We start from the raw sequence: 27,856 nt of genomic DNA, 5'->3' as shown, positions 1-27,856 counted from the left end.
AGTATCTGTTATTAAAGACCTCCAGCACCCAGGGCATCCCCTTTTCTCACTGTTACCATCAGGTAGGAGGTACAGAAGCCTGAAGGCACACACTCAGCGATTCAGGAACAGCTTCTTCCCCTCTGCCACCCGATTCCTAAAAGGACTTCGAAGCTTTGGACACTACCTCACTTTTTAAAATACAGTATCCCTGTTTTTGCACATTTTTTTAATCTATCCAATATATGTAATTGATTTACTTGTTTATTTATTATTATTATTTTTCTCTCTGCTGGATTATATATTGCATTGAACTGCTGCTGCTAAGTTAACAAATTTCATGTCACATGCCAATGGTAATAAACCTGAATTTGATTCTGAATGTGTGGTTTGCAGGTCACTGATGGCATTGTACATCTCACAAAGTGCTTTCCTAGCATTAGCATGGGATGGGGTGAGGGGAGAGAGGTGGCGGGGCGGGATGTACAGTATACAGCCACAATCACAATAGCAGTGAACTCCCTTGGTAAACAGAAGGGTCTGCACTTCACACCATTAAGAACTGTACCAGATGCGAGCAGTGAGTTGTCAGTACTGGATCATTCACTCATGGTTCATATTCTGGATATGTACACCTTCACCGCTGCCAGATATCGCAGGAATTCTGCTGGCCCAAAAAGAGAGGAAGCCCTCTACCTGGATTGCTGCTTCAGGGTGGCATCCTGGAGCCAGGTTTCCGTCAAGATGAGTGCGCAGCTATCCTTCATCTCACACTAATTCAGTCTCAGGTACAGGTAATGTCGTTTGTTTTTTGGCACTTGGAACGTTTGAAAGCAGAAATGACTGGAAAGCTGGCCTGCAAGTTTTTGCCTTTAGTTTTGTAGTGGTGCACTTTCTGTGTTTCTGTTTCCTTGCTTCTGATAGTGTCTCCCCTGGGTATAAGGTAACAACACAGTATGCAATAAGCCCATGCTACAGAGCTTATCTGCTGTGCAACAACTCACTAGTGAGGTAGACTTGCAGTACTTGGTGTTTTTGCGATCATAAGAGAAGATGTAAAGGATGAACAATTACATCATTAGTTGGAGCTGGGGTGGCCGCTACAACTGAACGCACCATCTTCAGCTTCTTTTGACCTCCTCGTCTCCTGTATATTTAACTGGTTTTTCACAGTCCTCATTGCTGTTAACTTCTGTTTCATTTTGTTTGATCATCTTAAAAGGATCTCTTTGCTTTTTTTGTCCTCTTTTGAGCTTTCTGCTTGCAGTGGTTTTCTTTGTTATTTTCACCTTCATTTTAAAGTCATTTTTCTGACTTCCTTCCACATCATATTTGGCTTTTGTTAGCTCATTCTGACTGTCATGACTTTTAGCCCAAAACACATTTTCCTTTTTCCCTTTACAATGTATCCTAACTCTTCCTAAAGTTGATCTAACTTGACTGTTGATAAGATAAAACATGGAGCTCTTGTTCATCTCTATTTTAAAATTTGAAAAGAGTAATTTATATCCTAATGTATCAAATTATTTTATAGGTTGAAGCAAGAGACGAGGAAATAGAGCGCCTGAACCGAACACTGGAAGGTGGTCGGCCTCAAGATGTCATCTCCCTTGAAGCTAAAAGTAAAAGTAATGAACGTCTTATAGCACACTTAAACTTACAGGTGCGGATTAAAATCTTTAGTTTGCTAAGTTTAAGGAAAAAGTCTGCTCCTAAGTTTTAAAAGTCTTTACTTATTAAAGTATTCAGATCTTCCCCATGATTGTAAATATTTTGTTTTCATGTTTTATGTGACAAGGAAGTATTATTTCCTGCTTTGATAAATTTGCAATATTGGTGTTTTTTTTATAGCATCGGGATATATCTGAAGGCTAGTTAAGCACAACATGATGGGTTACCCGATTGTTAAAGACTTAATTTTAATACTGACTGCCTGACAGAAACAGGCAACCAACCGGTCAAAATATGTTTTTATATTTATATCTCATCAGCCTACATTTTAGCTTTACAATTTGGATTGCAGACAAGTGCAGTACTTAAAATGTCTGTAGATATCTTAAAGCATTTGCATTTAGTGTTAGTTCTTTGAGTCTCCCAGCCTCCCGGATGGCCATATCTGCACCCGATGTGTCGAGCTGCAGCTCTTGAGGAAACGAGTTAGGAAACTGGAGCTGCAGCTTGATGACCTTCACCTGGTCAGGGAGAGCGAGGAGGTGAGAGAAAGGAGTTATAGGCAGGTGGTCACACTGGGGCAACAGGAGACAGACAGGTGGGTCACAGTCAGGAGGGGGAAGGGGAAGAATCAGGTACTAGAGAGTACCCCTGTGGCTGTACCCCTTGATAATAAGTAGTCCTGTTTGGGTACTGTTGGGGGGGGGGGGGGGGGGGGGGAGACAGCCTACCTGGGGGAAGTGTCAATGACCATGCCTCTGGCACAGAGTCTAGCCCTGTTTCTCAGAAGGGTAGGGAAAGGAAGAGGAAGGCAGCAGTAGTGATAGGGGACCCTATAGTTAGGGGGTCAGACAGGCGATTCTGTGGACGCAGAAAAGAAACTTGGATGGTAGTTTGCCTCCCAGGTGCCAGAGTCTGGGATGTTTTGGATCGAGTCCAAGATATCCTGCGGTGGGAGGGAGAACAGCCAGAGGTCGTGGTACATATTGGTATCAATGATATAGGTAGGAAAAGGGAAGAGGTCCTGAAAAAAAATAAACATGGAGTTAGGAAAGAAGTTGAGAAGCAGAACCGCAAAGATAGTAATCTCAGGATTACTGCCTGTGCCACGCGACAGTGAGAATAGGAATAGAATGAGGTGGAGGATAAATGCATGGCTCAGGGATTGGAGCAGGGGTCAGGGATTCAAATTTCTGGATCATTGGGACCTCTTTTGGGGCAAGTGTGACCTGTACAAAAAGGGCAGGTTGCACTTGAATCCCAGGGGCACCAATATCCTGGCGGGGAGGTTTGATAAGGGTGCTGAGGAGAGTTTGAACTAGAATTGTTTGGGGGTCGGAACCAAACTGAAGAGACTGGGGAAGAGGAGGTTGGCTCACAAGTAGAGAAAGCTTGCAGAGGGAGGATAGGCAGGTGATAGAGAAGAGACGCGTTCAGACCGAAGGTTTGAGATGGGTCTATTTTAACGCAAGGAGTGTTGTGAACAAAGCGGATGAGCTTAGAGCGTGGATCAGTACTTGGAGATATGATGTAGTGGCCATTACAGAAACTTGGATGGCTCAGGGACAAGAGCGGTTACTTCAAGTGCTGGGTTTTAGACGTTTCAGAAAGGACAAGAAGGGAGACAAAAGAGGTGGGGGTGTGGCAGTGTTGATCAGAGATAGTGTAACGGCTGCAGAAAAGGTGGAAGCCATGGAGGGATTGTCTACGCAGTCTCTGTGGGTGGAGGTTAGGAACAGGAAGGGGTCAATAACTTTACTGGGTGTTTTTTAATAGTCCGTCTAATAGTAACAGAGATATCGAGGAGCAGATAGGGAAACAGATCCTGGAAAGGTGTAATAATAATAGAGTTGTCGTGATGGGAGATTTTAATTTCCCAAATATCGATTGGCATCTCCCTAGAACAAGGGGTTTAGATGGGGTGGAGTTTATTAGATGTGTTCAGGAAGGTTTCTTGACACAATATGCAGATAAGCCTACAAGAGGAGAGGCTGTACGTGATTTGTTATTGCAAATGAACCTGGCCAGGTGTCAGATCTCTCAGTGAAAGAGCATTTTGGAGATAGTGCTCATAATTTTGTCTCCTTTACTATAGCATTGGAGAGAGATAGGAACAGACAAGTTAGAAAAGCGTTTATTTGGAGTAAGGGGACTTAGGCTATCAGGCAGAAAATTGGAGGCTTAAATTGGAAACAGATGTTCTCAGGGAAAAGTACAGAAGAAATGTGGCAAATATTCAGGGGATATTTGTATGGAGCTCTGCATAGGTACGTTCCAATGAGACAGGGAAGTTATGGTAGGGTACAGGAACCGTGATGTACAAAGGCTTAAATAAATCTAATCAAGACGAAAAGAAAAGCTTACAAAAGGTTCAGAGAGTTAGGTGATGTTAGAGATCTAGAAGATTATAAGGCTAATAGGAAGGCGCTTAAGAAGGAAATTAGGAGGGCCAGAAGGGGCCATGAGAAGGCCTTGACGGGCAGGATTAAGGAAAGAGCAACAGGATAAGACGTGAAAGAATAGGACCTATCAAGTGTGACAACGGGAAAGTGTGTGTGGAACCGGAGGAAATAGCAGAAGTACTTAATGAATACTTTACTTCAGTATTCACTATGGAAAAGAATCTTAGTGATTTTAGTGATGGCTTGCAGCAGACTGAAAACCTTGAGCATGTAGATATTAAGGAAGAGGATGTGCTGGAGCTTTTGGAAAGCATCAAGTTGGATAAGTTGCCGGGACCGGATGAGATGTACCCCAGGCTACTGTGGGAGGCGAGGGAAGAGATTGCTGAGCTTCCGGCAATGATCTTTGCATCATCAATGGGGACGGGAGAGGTTCCGGAGGATTGGAGGGTTACGAATGTTGTTCCTTTATTCATGAGAGTAGAGATAGCCCAGGAAATTATAGACCAGTGAGTCTTACCTCAGTGGTTGGTAAGTTGAAGGAAAAGATCCTGAGAGACAGGATTTATGAACATTTAGAGAGGTATAATATGATTAGGAGAAGTCAGCATGGCTTTGTCAAGGGCAGGTCGTGCCTTACAAGCCTAATTGAGTTTTTTGAGGACGTGACTAAACACATTAATGAAGGAGGAGCAGTAAATGTAGTGTATATGAATTTCATATAAGATACCCAATGCAAGGCTTATTGAGAAGGTAAAGAGGCATGAGATCCAAGGGGACATTGCTTTGTGGACCCAGAACTGGCTTGCCCACAGAAAGCAAGGAGTGGTTGTAGATGGGTCATATTCTGCATGGAGGTCAGTCACCAGTTGGGTGCCTCAGGGATCTGTTCTGGGACCCTTACTCTTTGTGATTTTTATAAATGACCTGGATAAGGAAGTGGAGGGATGGGTTAGTAAGTTTGCTGATGACACAAAGGTTGGAGATGTTGTGGATAGTGTGGAGGGCTGTTGGAATTTACCGCGGGACATTGATAGAATGCAAAACTGGGCTGAGAAGTGGCAGATGGAGTTCAGCCAAGATAAGTGTGAAGTGGTTCATTTTGGTGTGTCAAATATGATGGCAGAATATAGTATTAATGGTAAGACTCTTGGCAGTGTAGAGGATCAGCGGGATCTTGGGGTCCATAGGACGCTCAAAGCAGCTGCACAGGTTGACTCTGTGGCTAAGAAGATGTATGGTGTATTGGCCTTCCATCAATCATGGAATTGAATTTAGGAGCTGAGAGGTAATGTTGCAGCTATATAGGACCCTGGTCAGACCCCACTTGGAGTAATGTGCTCAGTTCTGGTCGCCTCACTACAGGAAGGATGTGGAAGCCATAGAAAGGGTGCAGAGGAGATTTACAAGGATGTTGCCTGGATTGGGGAGCATGTCTTATGAGAATAGGTTGAGTAAACTAGGCCTTTTCTCCTTGGAGTGACGGAGGATGAGAGGTGACCTGATAGAGGTGTATAAGATGATGAGAGGCATTGATCATGTGGATAGTCAGAGGCTTTTTCCCCAGGGCTGAAATGGTTGCCACAAGAGGACACAGGTTTAAGGTGCAGGGGAGTAGGTACAGAGGAGATGTCAGGGGTAAGTTTTTTACTCGAGAGTGGTGAGTGCGTGGAATGGGCTGCCTGCAACAGTGGTGGAGGCGGATACGATAGGGTCTTTTAAGAGATATTTAGATAGGTACATGGAGCTTAGTAAAATAGAGGGCTATATGTAAGCCTAGTAATTTCTAAGGTAGAGACATGTTCGGCACAACATTGTGGGCTGAAGGCCCGCCTGTATTGTGCTGTTGGTTTTCTATGTTTCTTTATGCACTTTGGCAGGACAGTGGTGCAGCTTGTAGGGTCCACCTAGTTTCTGTCTGAAGATTGCAGTCTTCTGTGATTGTGTGGGTTTCTTGCAGGTGCCCAAGTCTCCTCCCACAATTCAAAGACATAGTTTTTTGACCTCTGTAGAAACACTTGTGTGTTGTTGAGTGAAAGAGAATATATAACAGAACTAATGTAGGATTGGCATAAATTGGTAATAAATGATTGACATGGACTTAGTGGGCCAAAGGGACTTTGACTGTGCTGTATGACTATATGCGAAGAAAACAGTATTTGTCTGTGGTCTGATGAAAACCAAAAAGGTATAATGTTTGAAATGAAAAAGATTGAAGGATATGGTAATATGAGAGTGGTGGAAATGATTAGGATGTTGTCATTTGCTGATAAGAGGCGAAGAGCTATGCTTCAGTCCTGATGAAGGGTCTTTGCTGAAAACATCAACTGTTTACTCTGTTCCATAGGTGCTGCCTGGCTTGAGTTCCTCCAGCATTTTGTGTTGCACATGCTTGTTTGTTCTGCTCTAATGTTAAGGACTTTCTTTCTACATCAGATCCATTTTCTGGAGTGCTGTTGGTGTCCATGTCCCTATTGGGTATCTGTGGGCCAACCTCACAATGACCTTGGTAATGTTTCTGCTGCTTTAACCTTTTGCAGAGAGCCAACAAAGCTTGAGAGGACCACCTCTTTCTCACTACAGACCACTCATGCCTTGTAACTCACTACGTGTAGATCACATTTCTAAACTAATCTCTGCCTCATAGTATTTTAGTAATTAAGTCAAGTGACTGTGTTTTCATTTTTACTTTTTGTTCTCTAACACTTCTAGACTGTTTATCTGAGAAAGGAGATACAAGAATAGGATTCTGCTGAGGGGAGATGGAAAGATTTATGAAAAGAATGACTTCTGTTTATTCAAACACACTCACATTGATATAGAGAGTATCCTTGAGATTAATTTATTTTCAAATAATAATTGCAGGTTGAATACCTTCAGAGAACTAACTGTGATTTGGAGAAGCAGATGAAGGAACTTCTGGAGAAAAAAAGTGAGGCAACAAATGAGGTTGTAAACCTGAGTACTAAAAATGAGCACTTGTGTAATGAATTGAATGAGATTGACCATTTGGCACAACAGTTGCAACGGGATAAAGAAATTGCCCTAGAAATTGCTGATAAAGAAATTCAAGAAGCAAAGGTACTAACATACGTATATACTGTGTATATTAGAGTGTTGTGTCTGTACTCAAAATCAAGCTCTTAACATTTTGTGCATCCATTAATGCACTTAAGTCTTATGAAAATTTTAAATTACTTTCAAAATCTCAAAGCTATGTACTCAAATGTATTTTTTTCTTTTAGGCTTGGGTGGTGAATTCTGTTCATTATTTATAAAATCAAGTTTAGGATTATGAACTTGAGTCCATTTTCATTGCTGCTCTAGAGAAAATGTTTTCTGACATTGCAAAGCAAAGGCTGTCTTTAATAGAAACATAGAAAACCTACAGCACAATACAAGCTCCGCCATTCAATCATGGGCTAATCCAATTCTATCAGTCATTCCCACTCCCCTGCCTTCTCCCCATACCCTCTGATGCCCTGGCTAATCAAGAACCTATCTATCTCTGCCTTAAATAAACCCCATGATTTGGCCTCCACAGCCTCTCATGGCAACAAATTCCTCAGATTTACCACCCTCTGACTAAAATAACTTTTCTGCATCCCTGTTCTAAATGGACGTCCTTCAGTCCTGAAGTTGTGCCCTCTTGTCCTAGACTCCCTTACCATGGAAAATAACTTTGCCATATCTAATCTGTTCAGGCCTTTTAACATTCGGAATGTTTTTATGAGATTTCCCCCTCCCCTCATTCTCCTGAATTCCAGGGGATACAGCCTAGGGGCTGCCAGACGTTCCTCATACGGTAACCCTTTCATTCCTGGAATCATTCTCGCGAATCTTCTCAGAACCCTCTCCAATGTCAGTATGTCCTTTCTAAAATAAGGAGCCCAAAACTGCACACAATACTCCCAAGTGTGGTCTCACGAGTGCCTTAACCCCAACATCACATCCCTGCTCTTATATTCTATACCTCTAGAAATGAATGCCAACATTGCACTCGCCACCTTCACCACCGACTTAACCTGGAGGTTAACCTTTGGGATATCCTGCACAAGGACTCCCAAGTCCCTTTGCATCTCTGCATTTTGAATTCTCTCCCCATCTAAATAATAGTCTGCCCTTTTATTTCTTCCACCAAAGTGCATGACCATACACTTTCCAAAGTTGTGTTTCATTTGTATCATCGGCAAATTTATCCACAAATCCATTAATCCCATAGTCCAAATCATTGACATAAATCATAAAAAGCAGCAGTCACACCACCAACCCGTGGAATTCCACTGGTAACCGGCAGCGAGCCGGAATGGGATCCCTTTATTCGCACTCTCTGTTTTCTGCCGATCAGCCAATGCTCCACCCATGCAAGTAACTTCCCTGTAATTCCACGGGCTCTTGCTAAACAGCCTCATATGCGGCACATACTAGCTGCTAGCTGAGAGTAGATACTAGTTGGGAGGCGAATTCCAGAAATGGTGACGTTAAGAAAGGGAAGACTTCAAATTGGGATCACTCGTTGGTAACGACTACAGTATAAAAATGTGCTGTCGTTTATCCATATTATAGACTGGGTGACATCACTTTGGCTGAAGAGATGAGCAATCAGTGTATGGAAGTTGGAGAATAAAAGTTTAAGATGTTCACTAAAGTTATTTTGCAACTAATTTTATTGTTTTTTATTGAAGAAAACCTATTGGTATTTTAATTGTGCACAGAGAAATTCATAGATATTTTTTATTTACTATTTTCAGGAAGAAACCAAGAGGCAGTGTAGAGAAATAGAAGAACTTCAAAAAAAATTAGCTCAATTCAGGGCTGTAAGTCAGTATCCTCTATATTATAAGAAGGTTTTCTTTGAAAAAAAGAAAGTACTAACTACTTAAATATATTTAAGGTTATTGTTTCAATTATATTAACATATTAAGGCTAATGACTAAAACTTTCTGTCAGATGTAGGGAAGTTTTTAAAAGAGAAAATTTGGGTTGAGAAGTTTAGGGAGGGAGTTCCAATGCTTGAAACCTCAATAATGGAAGGCGTCATTGCCATTTGTGAAAAAATTAAATTCAGTGTTTAAATTCATGAGGATGGAATTGGAGGTGCACAGATGCCTAATGATGTTAGAGCTAGAGGAGTCCTTTAAAATAGTTAAGAGTAAATAAAAATTGCTAATTTGGGGAACAACCAGCAGGTCCAGCAGCACTTGTGGAAACAGAACTGATGTTGCAGACTGAAGACTTGTCAAAAGCTGGGAAAGAGACAAAAGTCATTGGCATTAAGTTACAGAGAGGGTGGTGAAGGAATGAATAGGATAAAAGGAATCTATATGATAATGTGAGTTCTGGGTTGTTTTGGAGATATGCTGCAAGGTTATCTAAACAATGAGTTAATTGAGACAATTAGAATGTGAGCCGGGGACATAAAAAACTAAAATGAGAATAATTAGAAAGTGAGAACACCAACAAACATGTAAAGGTTGCAAAATGCAGAACTATAGGATACACAAGCAAGTCAGGCTATGCTGACAGGAGAGACCTCCTGTAATATTTGATTGACTATTCATATCTGTTCATGATTTACTTAGTGTATATTTACCTATATCCTACTGATGCATATTTTGAGTTCTAGTAAGATTGTGTTCCTGACTTGTTTTCAACATCTGTACATGTATGAAAGAATTAGAAAGGTGAAGTGAAAGTTATTGCTCTTGAAACCAGGAAACTATTTTACAGTGTGTGGCATCAAATTAAGCATTTAATATTGAAGTCAGTGGAAATCGCTTGGAGTCACTGTAAACAATCAAGATAGTTCTGCTTGTTCCCAGGTCCTAGCTTCTTAGCTGTTTCATTAAAGGCCTTTCCTTAGTCATTGCCAGGTCACTGGTGATGTTGGCTGAAAATTGTTCTGTTTCTGCAAACTTCATAAAATGGCATCATGCATGATCTGAGGGCTGATATTGAAAAGAAATATTCATGCCACAAGTAAAAGGCAATAATTAACTTCAACAAGAGAGTCTAACCATCTTCTCTTGACATTACCATTGTTGAATTCTCCCAAATCACTATCTTGGATCATCATTGGGCAGAAACTTCAAATTACTTAAACGCAATGCAGTGGCTCCCAGAGCAGTTCAAATACCATGACTCCTGAACTTTTACCCTCATATATATGGGACAAGTTATGAGTTTGATGGATACTTGTCATTTTTGTATATATAATTATCCCCATCATATTTTCAGACTGAATTTTCCTTGTTCTTATCACTACTGAACCATTTATTAAAACTTCTGCTGCATCTTCGAGACATAAGAGATTGGAGACGTTAGAATCTGGAATCAAGTAACAAACTGCCAGAGGAACTCAGCAGGTCAAGCAACATCTGTGAAAATAGAGATATAGTCGACGTTTCCGGTCAAGGTTTTACATGACCACTGAGTGTAGACTAGAGGTGGCAGTATAAAGAGGTGAGGGGGAAATAGGTGAAGCAAGAGCTGGCAAAGATAGGTGGAATCAGGTGAGCAGGAGGATGGTAGGTAGATGGATCGAGGTGGTGGGGAATGAGAGTAGAAACAGTGACTGGAACATGATGATTGGACATGAAAAAGGGCTGCAGATTCTGGAATCCCATAAGGAAGGTAGGTGATAAATGAGTCAGGATAAGGGAGGGATGATGAGCAGGTGGAATCTGTGTGGGTGGGAATAGGAGACTGAATGGGTTTAGTATGTGGGTGTAGGGCAATGGAGCCAGATGGGGAAGGCGAAAGAAACTGGATAACACGGTATGGAGGAGTGGTTGAAAAGAAGAGTGAGAGAAGCTTGGTGGGTAACATCAGCCTCTGTATTTCTTTCCTTTCCATCTCCTCTCCTTTTCCATCTATTCATCATTTCCTTCTTCACCTGGTTCCACCTCCTGCCTCACCCTTTCCCTCTCATCGTAATACTGGCTGTCTGCCCTCTATAATCTCATTCCTGATACAGGTCTCAACTCGGAGCATTGACTGTCCTAGATCTGCAGATGCAACATGATGCATTGGGTTCCTCCAGCAGTTTGGTTTTTGCTGCACTTTTTCAGTGCTTTCCCAACCAGCCTTCTTGAACTCCATCTTTAATAAGTAGTCTGATTGTCTATAGCCATTTATAAAAAGTAGTCTGCTTTTATATTTGCAGGATGAAATCAAGAAACAGCATCGAGAATTGGAAGGGTTTGAAGAAACAATTGCTAGACTGACCAGAGTAAGTTAGTTTTCTATTATAAGCCAATGCTGTTTTGAAGTCCTAAGATTTGGAGTTGTAGGAGATCGTGTACCATGTATTTGTTAAGTAGATGTAGTTCTAAGTAGCTGAATACTACATTTGTATGATCAGAAAGGTTTCTTTAAAGATGTTTCAGTATGGGATTGTCAAATACTTTATCATATTTTGAATACTTATTTGATTCTTAGTCTTCTGAAAGGTAGCATTCATGGATTCTAAGCATAGAAGACAAACTGTTAAGCCATGTTACTCATATTAGTTCTTTTTAAATAATGCCTGTGCTTAATTTCATGTTATAGTCTATAAACATTGATTTTCTATCTTATTTTCCTGAAGTGACGTAACACATTCAGTGGGAGCAATTCTAACCAAACTGAAAGTTGCTTTGTAAAGCATCCATCTTTTTGTTATTATACCGACTATATTGCTGACAAATGTATAGTCTCTAGGAAGTAAAATTGTCAATCTCAGAGCTAGTTCGCTGCATCAGAGGGATTTAGGACAGCGTACATCCTCTGCTTCATGGAATCCTGGTTAACCACTTCCATACCCGGCGCAGCAATTCATATTGACGGGTTCACTATACACCATAAAGATAGGACTGTCAAATCTCTCAAAAACAGAGTTCAAGGTGTATGCCTCATGATCAAATCTTCTTGGTGTACAAATGTGTCAGTGATGTCTCAATTCTGCTCTCCAAACCTGGAATATCTCGCAGTGAAGTGTCGGCCATTTTACCTTCGATAGGAGATATCAGCGATGATTTTGGGATTGGTGTACGTTCCACCTCAGGCCAATGTCAGACAGACTCTAGATGATCTGAGCAATGTTATCAACATGCACAAAACAGCACACCCTGATGCCTTCACCATCATTTTGGAGGATTTTAACCAGGTCAGCTTGAAAAAGACTCTGAATAATTACCATCAACGAAGAACCAAAGTCAGAGTGTAACACCAGGTCAGGGTCTTCAAAAGAACCCCCACACCCTGAAAAGGAAATAAACGAGATATCAAAGATAGAAGTAGAGCTGTTTCCAAAAATGCAAGCAAAGGAGTCGCAGTTTAGCGCCATCTTGACTTTGCCCCATCGGCTGTTTTCTTTGTGACATGTTAGAACAGACTTGGCTGCCATCTTTTAAAATCTGCATTTCTTACATTGATATGATCATTTTGCTGCTCAGCAGTACAATTCATTGATTCCTGATGAAGGAAAGATCTGAGCTTGCATCTGTGGTGTGTTCATTGTTTTAATTGTAGTTACAAAAGATAGCTGTAACCGCTGTCACCATCACATTGGTAATCTGCTAATGACAGAACTGCAGTTTTCTTAGTACTAAGGTGAGGTTATCATTTAATCAAGTCAAACTTTGTTTCCACTAAAATGTCTGTGACCAAATTTTTTAGTTTTAAGATCTGAAACTGGCACTACCAACCCAATACTCTTGCCTCAACATAACAAGAAAGAATTTCCTCTATAAAAGTAATAGCACAACAAATTATTAAACATTTCTCCATTCATTTGTTTTCTTCAATGAAGGTAATTGTGAATGTGTTTAATTTTTTAAAATTTTAAATGAAAACCATGATGAAATCCTACCTAATTACTGCCAAAAGCACTTAACTCTTTCTCAAAATGTTTAATTATGTGTCATTCCAGGAATTGACTGCAACACGTAATAATTACTGTAAAGTTCAAGAAGAGCTACAGTGTAAATCCAAAGAAAATCAAACACTTCATGATTTGTTAACTCAACTAAAGAACGAAAAGCAAAGGCTGCTAGAGCGAGTTGATAAACAAATATCAGCAGGTAACAGATCTAAAACAAACATTGAGGAAACACTTTCCAAACTCTGCCTTTGCATCTGAAAAATGAAATATTAATTTCAGAGGTGTCAGAAATGATAAATGCAGATATTTTATCATTTTATTTATTCAGCATTTCTTCGAAACTTCTCACGAAGTTGCCTTGTTGATGTGTTTTAAGTATGTATAACAGCTGAAAATAATATTTGTTATAATGAAATGGATCGGATTATTTATTTATTTTAAGAGTTGCTATGAGCTTGAATAATTTAGGAAGTGTACAACATAAAGTACATTCAGTATTACTACTTATCAAGCCCTAATCCTGTGCATATCATTGCAAATTAGCAAGTCAGCCTTGAAGGGGAAGAATCATTCAAACATAAAATAAGGCAGATGATCAAAATCTGAAGTGAAACAAAAAGTGATGGAAAACCTAAGCAGTTTAGCAGTCTCCCCTAGTGAATGGTAATTGACCAGAAAATCATAACTCAGTCTTCCTTCTCTCTTTTGATGCTTCCTGGCAGTATTCCAGTAATTTCTGTTTAAATCTCCTAACTAATGTATAGCAAATTGTATAAAATTACAGTTCAACAAATTGTGCAAAATTACTGAAAAGTCTAGATCAAATGAAACATAATCATAGTACAATTTTAATACAACAAAACATCCAAAAGTTTTTAATGAGACTTATTAAGGAAAATTTCACATGAAATTTGTTTCCACTGAATAAAGATCCCCATAAGTGCACGACAGGTAGTGGGACGCTATTGCAACTCTCAACATTCTGGAGTTCGGGTCTCAATTCCGGTCCCATTCTGTAAGAACTTCCCGTGGAATGAGTGGGTTTTCCACGGGTGCTCTGGATTCCTCCCACAGTCCAAAGATGTACCAGATAGGTTAATTAGTCATTATAAGTTGTCCCATGATTAGAAAGGAGTCAGGTTTGTCGGGGATTGCATGGCGTGTGCTGTAAGAGTCTACTCTGAGCTGTAACACTAAATAAATAAATATTACCTCCAGTGGAAGTCTCCACTTTTCTGAGGATTCCTGGTGACAGATGGCTGTAATTTTGTAATAAAGAAGTCTTTACAAACTTAAAGCCTCGGAAGCAAAATTCACATTTTTAACTTCACTCTATAAAAGTGCTAAATATGGGGAATAGGTACGATGGCTGTGCTGCCGTTCTTTTTCTTGGTTTTGTGGCTATCTTGCGATGAGGAATTCCAGAGTTGTACACGTTGATAATAAATAAACCTTCGCATAAAATAGAATCTAGAAAAATCAAATTATCTTTTTCAAAATGTAATCTCCTTTTGAAGTACTCATGGAAAGAATAGCGTACAGATATAAAGTAATTAAGTTACTTTGCGAACGACAAGTTAATAAATATATAAAACTTGTACTGGCTCAAGTGAGATCCCTTGTTGATCATGGAGGATATTGTAAATCGAAGCATGAATTTTGACATTTCTGTGTTAGCTTTGCAATGTGCGGAAAGTTGTGACTTAGAGAAGATCCATTTGGGTTTCTAGGGTTAGGATGAGGGTTGTTTTATAACTAGGAATAATAGGAATCACAAAGGTGAAGAATGAAGAACTTATTAATTCTATGTAAGATGGAGAAAATCCAAAAATATATATTTAGAGCTTTAAACTTTGAATTTAATCTAATTAAAGACTTAGAGTACCAGTGAATACCCTCTCAGAACCTGAAAATTCTTAATGAGGAAAATGTACAGTGTTAAGGAATGGATGGTGGCAATACCATATTTGTTCCATTTATTGAAAACTGTGAGAAGCCTATGGGCAACAATTATATTTTATTTCTTTAGTTATACAGCGCCAACTAGGCCATTCCAGCCACACTGCCATAGTAACCCCGGACAAACCCAATTAACCCTAACCTAGCTAAGGACAATTATTGGTCTTCCCCCTTGTAAATCTGTATGAAGTTTGGAGCAGGAGGAAGGGAAGTTGAGAATTTGTTCAAATGCTTTGTGTTATTTGTGTTAGACGGTATTTATACTGTCAATTTATTTTAACCATTTCACCTAGGTGAATAAAAGATCTTTTAAGAGATGTGCAGATTTGAAACAAATCATCTACTTCTGTAAAATAAAATTTAATCATGAAAACATACATGTTTTCTAAATTACTGTTTAGGTTAACCTGATCTTTTTATGTTTTCAACAAAAATCAGAGCGAGAAATAGTGTTAGAATTGGAAAGAATGAGAACACAGCATGGTATTCTAAAAGGAGACACGTCAACGTCTCGTCTAGACAAATTTGTAAAGACTTTAGAGGAAGAAAGGGATCATTACAAATCTGAAGTAGAATACCTGCAGGATTTGGTATCCGGAAGAAAAAGCCCAATCTGCTCTCCAAGACGTGGTCGGAGTCCAACGTGGACTTCACCTGTTAAGGTACCAAAGTGCTTAATGGATGTTGGTGATAGTGTGATGGTTTTAGTTTCCACCAATAAATTTGGATATGTATGTTTTTTGTATAAAAGCTATGTTCTCAGTGTACCTAAGGATATTTGTCAAGGCCACTGTTCTGCAATAATTGAACTTATTATTTTATAGTATTCTGGCAGTGTTCTGCAATTCAAACTTGATAATATCAAAGGCAGGCTGTGGGACAGCTTCTTTCTGCAAGCCATTAGACTTTTAAATTCACATGTCTGTACATTGCAATGGAGTTATTATGCAGAGATTTTTACTCCCTGACCTTGTGGGATGGGTGTAAGATTTAAATAAATTCTAATTCTAATTCCAATGAATCATAGAATGAATTTGTAAATAAATTATCTTTGTACTAAATTCATTTAAATCCCAGGATTCCAGGAAGTGGTAGAGAAATTATGACAAATAGCTTGCAGATGGGATTGTGCATTCATCCTAAGGAATAAAGGATGGTGGGAATTTAGCCTTTTTGAATTACGGGGAGAGTAACAGGCATGGGATTAGTGAAAGAACTTTAGAGATGCCTTATCTTGAAAATGCAGCTAACTAGATAAATCCAGAATTGGAGAGAATCAGCTGCAAATGATAAAAATGAATTGAAAAGCATGATAAAGTATTACAGATGTAATAAATAATGTACAACACAAAAATTACTTGAGTTTGCTATCAGCTGAGAGCATGCTGTTTGAAAGCCACCTTATCACAAATGAATCTCCCATCAATTGTAGGATACTATTTTTAGATATATTGAGTAAAGAATTCCATTGGGAACCACTCCACCTTACCTCAGCAACCACATACTCATCCAGATTACAGGGATGGGTGTTTGGGGCAGACAACTTGCTATATAAGAACTTATTAGTGAGTAGTTCTAGTTGGGTTTTCAATCGGGAATGAAATGGAAGACTGGGTAAAGTCAAAGAAAAGTGGAGGGGATGAATTATCTTGGATATTCTGAATGACATCAGTATGTGTAAGCTTAGAATCCTTGACATCAAAAAATGTTGAGTTGTGTATATACTTAAGTAGGAAATGGATTTACAGACTAGCACAACTTTGCTAATAAATGCTGGTTTAAAGTAATGGTTTGAGAATGTGCATATAGTAGTGCGTGGTACTTACTGTGCTTAGATCTTGGGGAGCAATAGTGCTGCACTCTGAGGAGCTCTGGATATCTTGGAGATGAGTAGGAAAGCATATTGTGAAGAGAACCTAAAGAAGCTTTACAAAGATATAGATTTAAAGAGAGGGCAAAGATCCAGCAAAACGAGTATTATGGTGAGAAATTGAAATACTCCATTCTGCCAGAGGGGAAAATGGGGGCAGAAAAAAAAGGGCATATTACTTAAGTGTAAGAGATTGTAGAGCCCTGAGAGGCAAAGTTTTGGGTGGCCTGATTGTGTAATTTTCAAATGGCTAGTAATGAGTAAGGGAAGTGAATGCTAGTAAATACAAAAATACAACTGCAGATGCTGTGGATCAAAGAATACAAGCACAATGCTAGTAAATAGGAAGGCAAATTGAATTTATTGCTGGAGGAATTGAATACAAATGGAGTTAGAGTGGTGGCAGTTAGCTGAGGAAGTCTTGAAACTCCACCCAGTATACTTTATTAGTCTCCTTAAAATACATTTGCAAGAAATAGTTCATGAACCCTTTGCAATTACCTGGTTTTCTGCATTAATTACTTATAAAATGTGGTCTGATCTTTGTCTAAGTCACAATAATAGACAAACACAATCTGCCTAAGCTAATAACACACAAACAAGTGTACTTCTCATCAATTCTGAGTATACTGTTTAAACAATTGCAGTCTAGATTCAAAAAATGTATGTAAACCTCTGGGGTAGTACCTTCTACTATTTGGAGACGGGTGTTCCAGTCAGTGAGATGATCTAAGGAGATGTGTGTTGTAGAGGTGTCCTGCCCTATGAAAAAGAGTCTCAAAGTCAGGTTTGCTGATAGAGTCTGTTCTTCTCAAGAAAGGTCTGGTTATGCACACCGTGCCTCGATCAAAACAACATTCAGAGGACCTTTAACGAAGAATTGTAGAGATGTATAAAGCAGGAAAAGGCTACAAAGCATTTCTAAAGGCCTCAGTGTTCATCAGTCCGCTGTAAGAGAAATTGTCTACAAATCAAAAAAATTTCAGTACTATATTGCTACTCTCCATTCAAGTGGGCATCCTGCAAAGATCACACCAAGTACACAACGTGCAGTGCTGAAAAAGATGAAAAAGAACCCAAGGGTAACAGCAGAATATCTGCAGAAATCACCAGAACTTGCTAAAAGTCTCTGTTTATGTGCCCACTATAAGAAAACACTGAACCAGAATGGTGTACGTGTAAGGACACCACAGAGGAAACCACTGCTGTCCAAAAGGAACATTGCTGCACGTCTCAAATGTGCAAAAGACCACCTGCATATTCCATAATGTTCTGTGGACAGATAAGACAAAAGTTGAACTCTTTGGCAGAAATGCATTTTGCTATGTTTGGAGGGAAAAGGGCACTACACACCAAAACCTCATCCCAACTGTGAAGCATGGTGGAAGGAGCATCTCCTCAGGGCCTGGACAGCTGGCAATTGTTGAGAGAACTATGAATTCAAAATTATATCAACATTTTACAGGAGAATGTCAGGGTAGTATTCCGTCGCCTGAAGCTTAATAAAAGTTGGATGGTGCAACAAGACACTCATCTGAAACATGATTAAATCAACAACATAATGGTTTAAAATTCATGTTTTGGAATGGCCAAGTCAGAGTCCAGGTCTTAACCCAATTGAGATGCTGTGGCATGAGCTGAAGAGGGCCGTTCCTGCAAGGTATCACAGAAATACTGATGAACTGAATCAGTTTTGTATGGAAGAATGGTCGAAAATTCCTCCTGGCCATTGTGCAAATCTGATCAGCAGCTACAGGAAACGTTTGGTGGAAGTTATTGCAGCTAAAGGAGGTTCTAGCAGTTATTAAATACAAGGATTCACATACTTTTTCCAGCCTGGACTGTGAATGATTAAACAATGTGTTTAATAAAAACATGGAAAGTACAATTGTTTGTGTGTTATTCGTTTAAGCAGATTTGTATGTTATTGTGACTTAGTTGAAGATCCAACTACATCTTATGAGTAGTTAATGCAGAAAATCATATAATTGCAAAGGGTTCACAAGCAGTCTTGCAAATGGTTCATAAGATGCTTATTTTTGAGGGAAAAATAGGAGAAGAGGTCACTTTAAAAATAAGGGGGTCACACATTTAAGTTGGAATTGAGGTGAATTTGTTTTCTTTCAGAGGATTGAGTCTTTGAAGCTCTGGAAAGGGTGAAGGAAGCAGAGTCTTTGAATATTTTTAAGACATAAGCAAGTGATGAAAGGTTACAGCCAGTAGATGAAAATGTGGGTTTGAAGTTGTCTTTTAAATAATAGAGAAGACTTGAGGAATGAAATGCTCCACACCTGCTCCTAATTCATATATTAAAACATAATCTTCCATCATCGGTGGTTTTGAATTACAAAAGGTGGAACGTGGTATCGATATGGAGTGAGTCAGGTGTTGGAAATGGTTGTTCAGAAAGAAGATATAGTTATGGAAGCAAGCTTTTTTAAATATTTGATCAAATGGGGAAAGGGTAACAAAAAGCAATGAAGGTAAAGTAAAAGAATCAGAATCTTTTGGTGATGACACCACTTCATGGTGGGTATTCCAAATAATGAAAACAAGTTAAATACAAACTTAAAAGCAAAATTCTGCAGATGCTGAAAATTTGATATGAAAATACAAAATGCCAGCAATTCTCTGTGGTGAGAGAACCGAAGTTGACATTTCCCATCAATGTTCTTTAATTGGACAAAGATAAGAGTTTTAACCCAATTTGATCAAGGACACAATTGGACAATGTATCAAACAGCCAAACAAATGTCAGGGTGCTGATAACTGAGTGTGACAAGTTGTTTATTTATTATTAATGGAAATAACAGAGTCAAAACAATGTGATTTCTTCATTCCGAAAGATACAAAAGAATTAATTCAATCCAATTTAAGAAATTTATAAATGTTTAAAGTTTTTTTTTAATTACTAAAGTCTATTTGAATAAATCTTTAATTTCTCAAATTATGGGGGGAAGTTTACAAGACGGTTCAAAGCCTCTGACAATGGCAGGCTGTCACATGCTATCAGAGATCGGGCCCGAGGCTCACATGACTCCTTAGAACCTATACCTTTTAATAGCATATTGAGAAAGTGTCATTAAAGTGTAATTTCTTTCTTTCTACAGAGTGCTAGCCTCAGCTCAGAATTGTTGCAGGTTATCAGAGAGCGTGATGAGTTGCAATCAGTGCTTGACAAATTTGAGCAACACATGGCAGAAATCCAATCAAATGTCAAGGTTCTGACAGCAGAGCGAGACAAATTGCTTATGATACGTGAGCAGGTATTGATGGAATAAGAATGAACGTGTGAATTTTTCATTTGTATGTGGTAAGAAATCCATTCAGCTTGTATAGCTCAGAGAATTTACAATAAGACTGGTACAAATTATATTGTTTCTCAATCTTTAAAGCAATAAGATATAGGAGCAGAATTAGGCCATTTGGCCCACCAAGTCTGCTCTGCCATTTCATCATGGCTGATCCGTTTCTCTCTTGGCCCCATTCTCCTGTCTTCTCCCTGACGACTCTAAGAATCTATTAATCTCTGCCTTAAATATACCCAATGACTTGGCCTCCACAGCCACCAGTAACAATGAATTCCACAGATTCAACACTCTAGTTAAAGAAATTCCTCATCTCCATTCTGAATGGACATTTCTCTGTCCCTTGTTAGTAAGAGGCAGCCTTTGGCGTTTGGAAGTGCTGGGTTATGGATTATAGTTTATGTGGGACTGCAGATCATGGGCTCTTTTGGGCTTTGCTATTGCTTGTTGGTGGGTGGTGTTGATGTTTCCTGCTAGAACAAGGGGAGGGGGTGATGCTTTGCTGCTGCTTGTGTGTAGGAAGGGGTTAGGGCTTTTGGGGTTCTAATGTTTTTCTCTCATTCTGTGAGGATTTTCTCCTGTTCTGTGGATGTCTACGAAAACTAAGAATTAATGTTTGCATTTTATATACGTTCTCTGATATTTATTGAACATCCACTCTATTGAGACCTTTTAAGATTCAACTGGTTTCAATGAGATCCCCCCTCATTCTTCTGAACTCGTGAGTACAAGCCTAGAGCCATCAAACGCTCTCGTGATAAGCTTTTCAATCCCGCAATCAATTTTGTGAGCCTCCTTTGAACCCTTTCCAAAGTCAGCACATTGTTTCCTAGATAAGGGGCCCAAAACTGCACACAATATTCCAAGTAGGGCCTCACCAGTGCCTTTTAAAGCCGCAACATTGCATTTGCCTTCCTCACTACCACCTCAACCTGCAAATTAACCTTTAGGAAATCCTGCACAAGGGGTTTCAAGTCCCTTTATATTTCAATTTTTTTGAATTTTCTTTCCATTTAGAAAATAGTCTGCACTTTTATTTATTCTACCAAAGTGCATGGCTGTACATTTCCAGACAGTGTTCCATCTGCCACTTTTGACCATTCTCCTAATCTAAGTCCTTCTCTAGCCTCTGCTTCCACAACAGTACCTGCCCTTTTACCTATCTTCGTATTGTCTGCAAATTTGGTCACATCACCATCAATTCAGTCATCCAATTCATTGACATGTAACATAAAAAGAAGCAGGCCCAACAGGCACTTGTGGCAACTTCATTCACTTCTGCCCTTTGACACTCTTGAACTTCCAGCATAGTGCTTGCGTCATCCTGCCTCGGGAATACGACTACTACTTTGGAATGTATCTCTCCTGTGCCTTCCAAATTGCTCCTATAGCTGCTCTGATGTCATCCCTGCTAGTGTTCCCTTCCAATCAGCTTTGATCATCTCCTCTCTCATGCCTCTAATTCTTTTTACTCCACTGTAATACTGATACATATACATATAAGTCCGAAAGCGGCCTGGTTGAGGGAAGTGCCTCGTGTGAGAAGTGCTAGTCTTTGGCTCGAGAGTCTTCGGCGAGGAGGCTGAGGGAGGAGACTAAGTCAGGCACAATTGGAGAGGGTGAAGTCATGACCGCTAAGCTGATTCAGTGTGCTACGTGCATGATGTGGGAGGTCAGGGACACTGATGGTGCCCCTGGCTGCTACAGCTGTGGAAAATACGTCCAGATTCAGCTTCTGAAGGAGCATGTTGCAGCACTGAAGAAAGAACTGGATGACCTCAGGTTCATCCGCGAAAACGAGAGTTTTCTGGACAGGACCTACAGTGAGGTTGTTACACCGAGGATACCAGAAGGGAGAAAGGGGTCGACGATGAGGACGGAAAAGATGCTTGAAATACAGGAGACCCCAGGGGATGTACCTCTCGTAAACAAGTTCACCCTCTTGGAAGCTCTCAGGACAGAAGATACTGCCAGTCTGAGAGGCGGACAGATCTGCGAGCCGAAAATTGGTGCAGAAGCAGAGCCGAGGAGTCAGACATCAGGAAGAGCCGTGGTAGTAGGGGACTCCATAGTGAGAGGTACGGAAAGAGGTTTCTGCGGCAACAGGCGAGATTTAAGGATGGTATGTTGCCTCCCTGGTGCTAGGATCCAGGACATCACAGACCAATTGCAGGGAATCCTCAAAGGTGAAGGTGAACAGCCAGAAGTGGTAGTGCATGTCAGCACAAATGACATCGGGAAGAAGAGGAAGGACATTCTGCAGCGGGACTTCAGAGAACTCGGAAGAAAGCTGAAAAGCAGGACTTCCAGGGTGGTTATCTCCGGTTTGCTTCCAGTTTCTCGTGCTGGAGAGGGCAGGAACAGAGAGATAATGGATCTGAATGTGTGGCTGAGGAACTGGTGCAGGAAGCAAGGATTTACATTCTTGGACCACTGGGATCTGTTTTGGGGTAGGGATGAATTTTACAAAAGGGACTGGTTACACCTTAATAGGCGGGGGACCAGCATTCTGGCAGACAGGTTTGCCACTGCAACACAGATGTGCTTAAACTAAGTAGTGGGGGGGAGGGGATGAACTGGAAATATAAGGATGGAGTTAAAGGGAAAGTGAAAATAAGAAAAGTTAAAAAGGACAACAGAATCAATGGAGTAGAAAGCTCAAGAAGAGATCATACAGTATGGCCAAGTGAAATAGGAATTGATATGAAAGGAGAGGGGAGTAACGAATTAAAAGTATTATATATGAATGCACAAAGTATAAGGAATAAAGTAGATGAGCTTGAGGCCCAGTTGGAAATTGGCAAGTACGATGTTGTGGGAATAACAGAGACATGGCTTCAAGCGGATAGGGCCTGGGAAATGAATATTCAAGGATATACATCTTATCGAAAGGACAGACTGACTGGCAGAGGGGGTGGGGTGGCTCTGTTGGTGAGGAATGATATTCAGTCCCTTGCAAGGGGGGACCTAGAATCAGGGGATATAGAGTCAGTATGGATAGAACTGAGAAATTCTAAGGGTAGAAAGACCTTAATGGGAGTTATCTACAGGCCCCCAAACAGCAGTCTGGATGTAGGGTGTAAGTTGAATGAAGAGTTAAAATTGGCATGTCGCAAAGGTAATGATACAGTTGTCATGGGGGATTTCAACATGCAGGTAGACTGGGAGAATCAGAATGGTACTGGACCTCAAGAAAGGGAGTTTGTGGAGTGCCTCCAAGATGGATTCTTAGAACAGCTTGTACTGGAGCCTACCAGGATGAGGGCAATTCTAGATTTAGTGTTGTGCAATGAACCAGAGTTTATCAGGGACCTGGAGGTAAAGGAACCATTAGGAGGTAGTGACCATAATATGATATGTTTTAACCTACAATTTGAGAAGGAGAAGGGAAAATCGGATGTGTCATTATTACAGTTGAACAAAGGGAACTATGGAGCTATGAGGGAGGAGCTGGCCAAAGTTCAATGGAACAATACCCTAGCAGGGAAGACAGTTGAACAACAATGGCAGGTATTTCTGGGAATAATGCAGAAGATGCAGGATCGGTTCATTCCAAAGAGGAAGAAAGATCCTAAGGGGAGTAAAAGGCGGCCGTGGCTGACGAGGGAAGTAAAGGGCAGTATAAAAATAAAAGAGAAGAAACATAACATAGCAAAGATGAGCGGGAAACCGGAGGACTGAGAAGCTTTTAACGAGCAACAGAAGATAACAAAAAAGGCAATAAGCCAAGAAAAAATGAGGTACGAAGGTAAACTAGCCAAGAATATAAAGGAGGATAGTAAAAACTTCTTTAGGTATGTGAATAGCAAAAAAATAGTTAAGACCAAAATTGGACCATTGAAGACAGAAAAGGGTGAATTTATTATGGGAAACAAGGAGATGGCAGATGAGTTGAACAAGTACTTTGGATCTGTCTTCACTAGGGAAGACACAAACAATCTCCCAGATGTAATAGTGGTCAAAGGAACTAGGGTAAAAGATGAACTGAAGGAAATTTATATTAGGCAAGAAACGGTATTGGCTAGACTTGAGTCTGAAGGCTGATAAGTCCCCGGGACCTGATGGTCTGCATCCCAGGGTACTTAAAGAGGTGGCTTTAGAAATCGTGGATGCATTGGTAATCATTTTCCAATGTTCTATAAATTCAGGAACAGTTCCTGCTGACTGGAGGGTGGCTAATGTTGTCCCACTTTTCAAGAAAGGAGGGAGAGAGAAAACAGGGAATTATAGACCGGTTAGCCTGACGTCAGTGGTGGGAAAGATGTTGGAGTCAATTATAAAAGATGAAATTATGACACATTTGGATAGCTGTAGAAGGATCAGTCCGAGTCAGCATGGATTTATGAAGGGAAAATCATGCTTGACTATTCTTCTGGAGTTTTTTGAGGATGTAACTATGAAAATGGACAAGGGAGAGCCAGTGGATGTAGTGTACTTGGACTTCCAGAAAGCTTTTGATAAAGTCCCACATAGGAGATTAGTGGGCAAAATTAGCGCACATGGTATTGTGGGCAGAGTACTGACGTGGATTGAAAATTGGCTGGCTGACAGGAAACAAAGAGTAGCGATTAACGGGTCCCTTTCGGAATGGCAGGCTTTGACCAGTGGGGTACCGCAAGGTTTGGTGCTGGGACCGCAGCTGTTTACAATATGCATTAATGATTTAGATGAAGGGATTAAAAGTAACATTAGCAAATTTGCTGATGACACAAAGCTGGGTGGCAGTGTGAAATGTCAGGAAGATGTTATGAGAATGCAGGGTGACTTGGACAGGTTGACTGAGTGGGCAAATATATGGCAGATGTAGTTTAATGTGGATAAATGTGAGGTTATCCACTTTGGTGGCAAGAACAGGAAGGCAGATTACTATCTGAATGGAGTCAAGTTAGGAAAAGGGGAAGTACGAGATCTAGGTGTTCTTGTACATCAGTCAATGAAAGCAAGCATGCAGGTACAGCAGGCAGTGAAGAAAGCTAATGGCATGCTGGCCTTTATAACAAGAGGAATTGATTATAGGAGTAAAGAGGTCCTTCTGCAGCTGTACAGGGCCCTGGTGAGACCCCACCTGGAGTATTGTGTGCAGTTTTGGTCTCCAAATTTGAGGAAGGACATTCTTGCTATTGAGGGAGTGCAGCGTAGGTTCACAAGGTTAATTCCCGGAATGGCGGGACTGTCATATGTTGAAAGATTGGAGCGACTGGGCTTGTATACACTGGAATTTAGAAGGATGAGAGGGGATCTGATTGAGACATCTGCTGGAGGCAGGAAGCATGTTCCCGCTGATGGGTGAGTCCAGAACTAGAGGCCACAGTTTAAGAATAAGGGGTAGGCCATTTAGAACTGAGATGCGGAAAAACTTTTTCACCCAGAGAGTGGTGGATATGTGGAATGCTCTGCCCCAGAAGGCAGTGGAGGCCAAGTCTCTGGATGCATTCAAGAGAGAGTTAGATAGAGCCCTTATAGATAGCGGGGTCAAGGGATATGGGGAGAGGGCAGGAACAGGGTACTGATTGTGTATGATCAGCCATGATCACAGTGAATGGCGGTGCTGGCTAGAAGGGCCAAATGGCCTACTCCTGCACCTATTGTCTATTGACTTTAGCTTCTCCTTTTCAAATTTCAGGGTGAAGTCTATCATATTATCATCACTGGCCTTTAAGGACTCCTTTTCCTGAAGTTCTCTAATCAATTCTGGTTCATTGCACAACACTCAATGCAGAATAGCTGATAGATGCTTGGAACTTGTACATGAGGCTGATTAGAGGTCATGGTTAAGGAAATTAAGGTCTTTGTGAAAAGCTTTTGATTAGCCATCAAACTCTTATGGTAATTTTTGGCTTTTTTTGGGGTCCATAACGATATTACTGTTCAGTTGTAAAGAGTCATATTTTACTCTGGCCACTGTCTTAGAAATGTACAGAGATCAAAGCAGTACACAGTAGACTAGATGTTATCTTATCAATGGGCCATAGATTTGCAGCAAGATAATTTCTCAATTTACCCATTACATTAAAGACTGAAGTAATGTCATGAATGGTAAAACAGTGTACAATCACTTGGCCTGGAAATTCCTCTCAGTGCACTCCTCTTCCATTCCCATGAGCTGTTAACCCCCCCCCCCATGTCACTTCCATGACCCTGGCTATGAATCAACTAATGAGTGTTCGCCGATGCATGGAGAATTTTGGATTTTCTGGGCACCACAGGGATGGTCCTGAGGAATGTGATATCTTTAACAAAACACCAAGTAGTACACTGCAAATCTCATAAATGTGTTCATCCACAGATAGTTATTGAGTAGATATCAAGCCCTAGGTTTAGTTATGAAAGTTAAATGCCATGAAATTTAAAGGCATATGACTAATAAAATCCAAATGGCTCAGTGGGAGGATGTAGAGAGAATGGTAGATTCGTTTTTGTGTTTAACACACTGCTTACATTCTGTGAATAAGCTATAACATGGATGCTTTATGGTTATACCGTCATAATTTCAGGAGCACAGCACATCATCTGTAAGGAATTTTGGCAGTGGGGACGTGTCATAATTTTTTAAGTGTTGAATTTCTTAATAAATCCAGCCATGTCTGTTGTGCAGATATCAGTACATTCAACACTTCAAATGAGTGCAGTACATACTGGGTGTAACATATGCCTCATGCCTCAACTCCTTAGTGCATATATGTCAAACTCAAGGCCCGCGGGCCAAATCCGGCCCGCGGTGGAATTATCTTTGGCCCGCGAGATAATATCTAATTACTATTAAAGCTGGCCCCAGTAATCGAAGCGCCTATGGCGTATGATATGGCTAATGCTGAGTTTATTCAGGTACCAGGTTTTCAGGGTTTTTAGTGTTTATTCGGCAGTCTTCTTCATAAGAAACGGAATTTGTAAAGTGAAACACTTTGTAGTTATAGCAGAGACTGAGACACATGAGAGCAGGCTGAAAAAACGGAGGCAACGAAAGCTGCGTTCGCACGCGTCCGATTGATCCGGCCCACATGAAGCTGCATTTTGCTCAATCTGGCCCGTGACCTAAAATGAGTTTGACACCCCTGCCTTAGTGTATCCATTGTACTTCAGCAATACTTTCTACCATTTTGCATGCTAAGATGCTGGCAATTTTAACTTGTGCAGAAATTATCAATATAAATAATTTGTTGAAAATTACTGATTAAAGAATTTCCTTAAATTGGAATTGGTTCCAGAATCAAGATGAATTGAACAAATTGAAAAAGGAGATGCTAATATCACCAATATGTAAAATGCGTATTGAAGAAGAAAAAGTTGAAGCTAAAGCAGAATTGAAGAGAATAACAGCTGAGAGAGATGATCTGAGAGAGAGAATGAAGGTATTAAATGAAGTAAATCTAATAATAACTTTGTGAAACTGGCATACTGATCCAGAGACACAAGTTTCTATCATTGCTGGACAAACGGGGAATTTAATTCCAGTAATATGAATAAATTTTGCATAATGAAAAAAATTGCTGCTGTCAGCAATGATGACTATAAAACTGCTGAATTGTTGTAAAAAAAATCTCCATGATTAAGGATGGGAATTAAATTTTAATCCTGTGAATGAAGACCCCCATGTTACAGAGGGGCTTTGTACCTCAAAAACTCTACAAAAATATCAGTTTTTCTATTTAGTGAAATTTCTTTTTGTGGTTAATTAAATTTACAAATTGCATTTAAATGTTTTGGGTAAGTTGTATAGAAACTATCAGGGGCTGCTGCTAGTCGGCAAAATGAACCCACTGCCGTGGGAAGAAAAAGCCGCTTTATCCGCACACTTCAAGAACTG

The 27,856-nt window shown here is 40.2% G+C and overlaps 1 protein-coding gene across 5 annotated transcripts in view; it reads left to right on the top strand.

The window, feature by feature from the left end:
* cep135 (centrosomal protein 135) overlaps positions 1–27,856 on the top strand; it is a 116,258-nt gene that overhangs the window by 27,653 nt on the left and 60,749 nt on the right. For 4 of the 5 annotated variants that reach the window (XM_073064622.1, XM_073064621.1, XM_073064625.1 and 1 more), the window contains 7 exons: positions 1,514–1,642; positions 6,918–7,133; positions 11,218–11,283; positions 12,964–13,114; positions 15,313–15,536; positions 19,855–20,010; positions 27,258–27,401. In XM_073064622.1, the coding sequence (XP_072920723.1) occupies positions 1,514–1,642; positions 6,918–7,133; positions 11,218–11,283; positions 12,964–13,114; positions 15,313–15,536; positions 19,855–20,010; positions 27,258–27,401 (1,086 nt within the window). The remainder of the gene's footprint in view (positions 1–1,513; positions 1,643–6,917; positions 7,134–11,217; positions 11,284–12,963; positions 13,115–15,312; positions 15,537–19,854; positions 20,011–27,257; positions 27,402–27,856) is intronic. The other variant, XM_073064623.1, reaches the window with a different exon arrangement.

Source organism: Hemitrygon akajei, chromosome 13, assembly GCF_048418815.1.
Source record: "Hemitrygon akajei chromosome 13, sHemAka1.3, whole genome shotgun sequence".
In the NCBI taxonomy this organism is placed as follows: domain Eukaryota; kingdom Metazoa; phylum Chordata; class Chondrichthyes; order Myliobatiformes; family Dasyatidae; genus Hemitrygon; species Hemitrygon akajei.
This window is presented reverse-complemented; position numbering and strand designations above follow the sequence as displayed.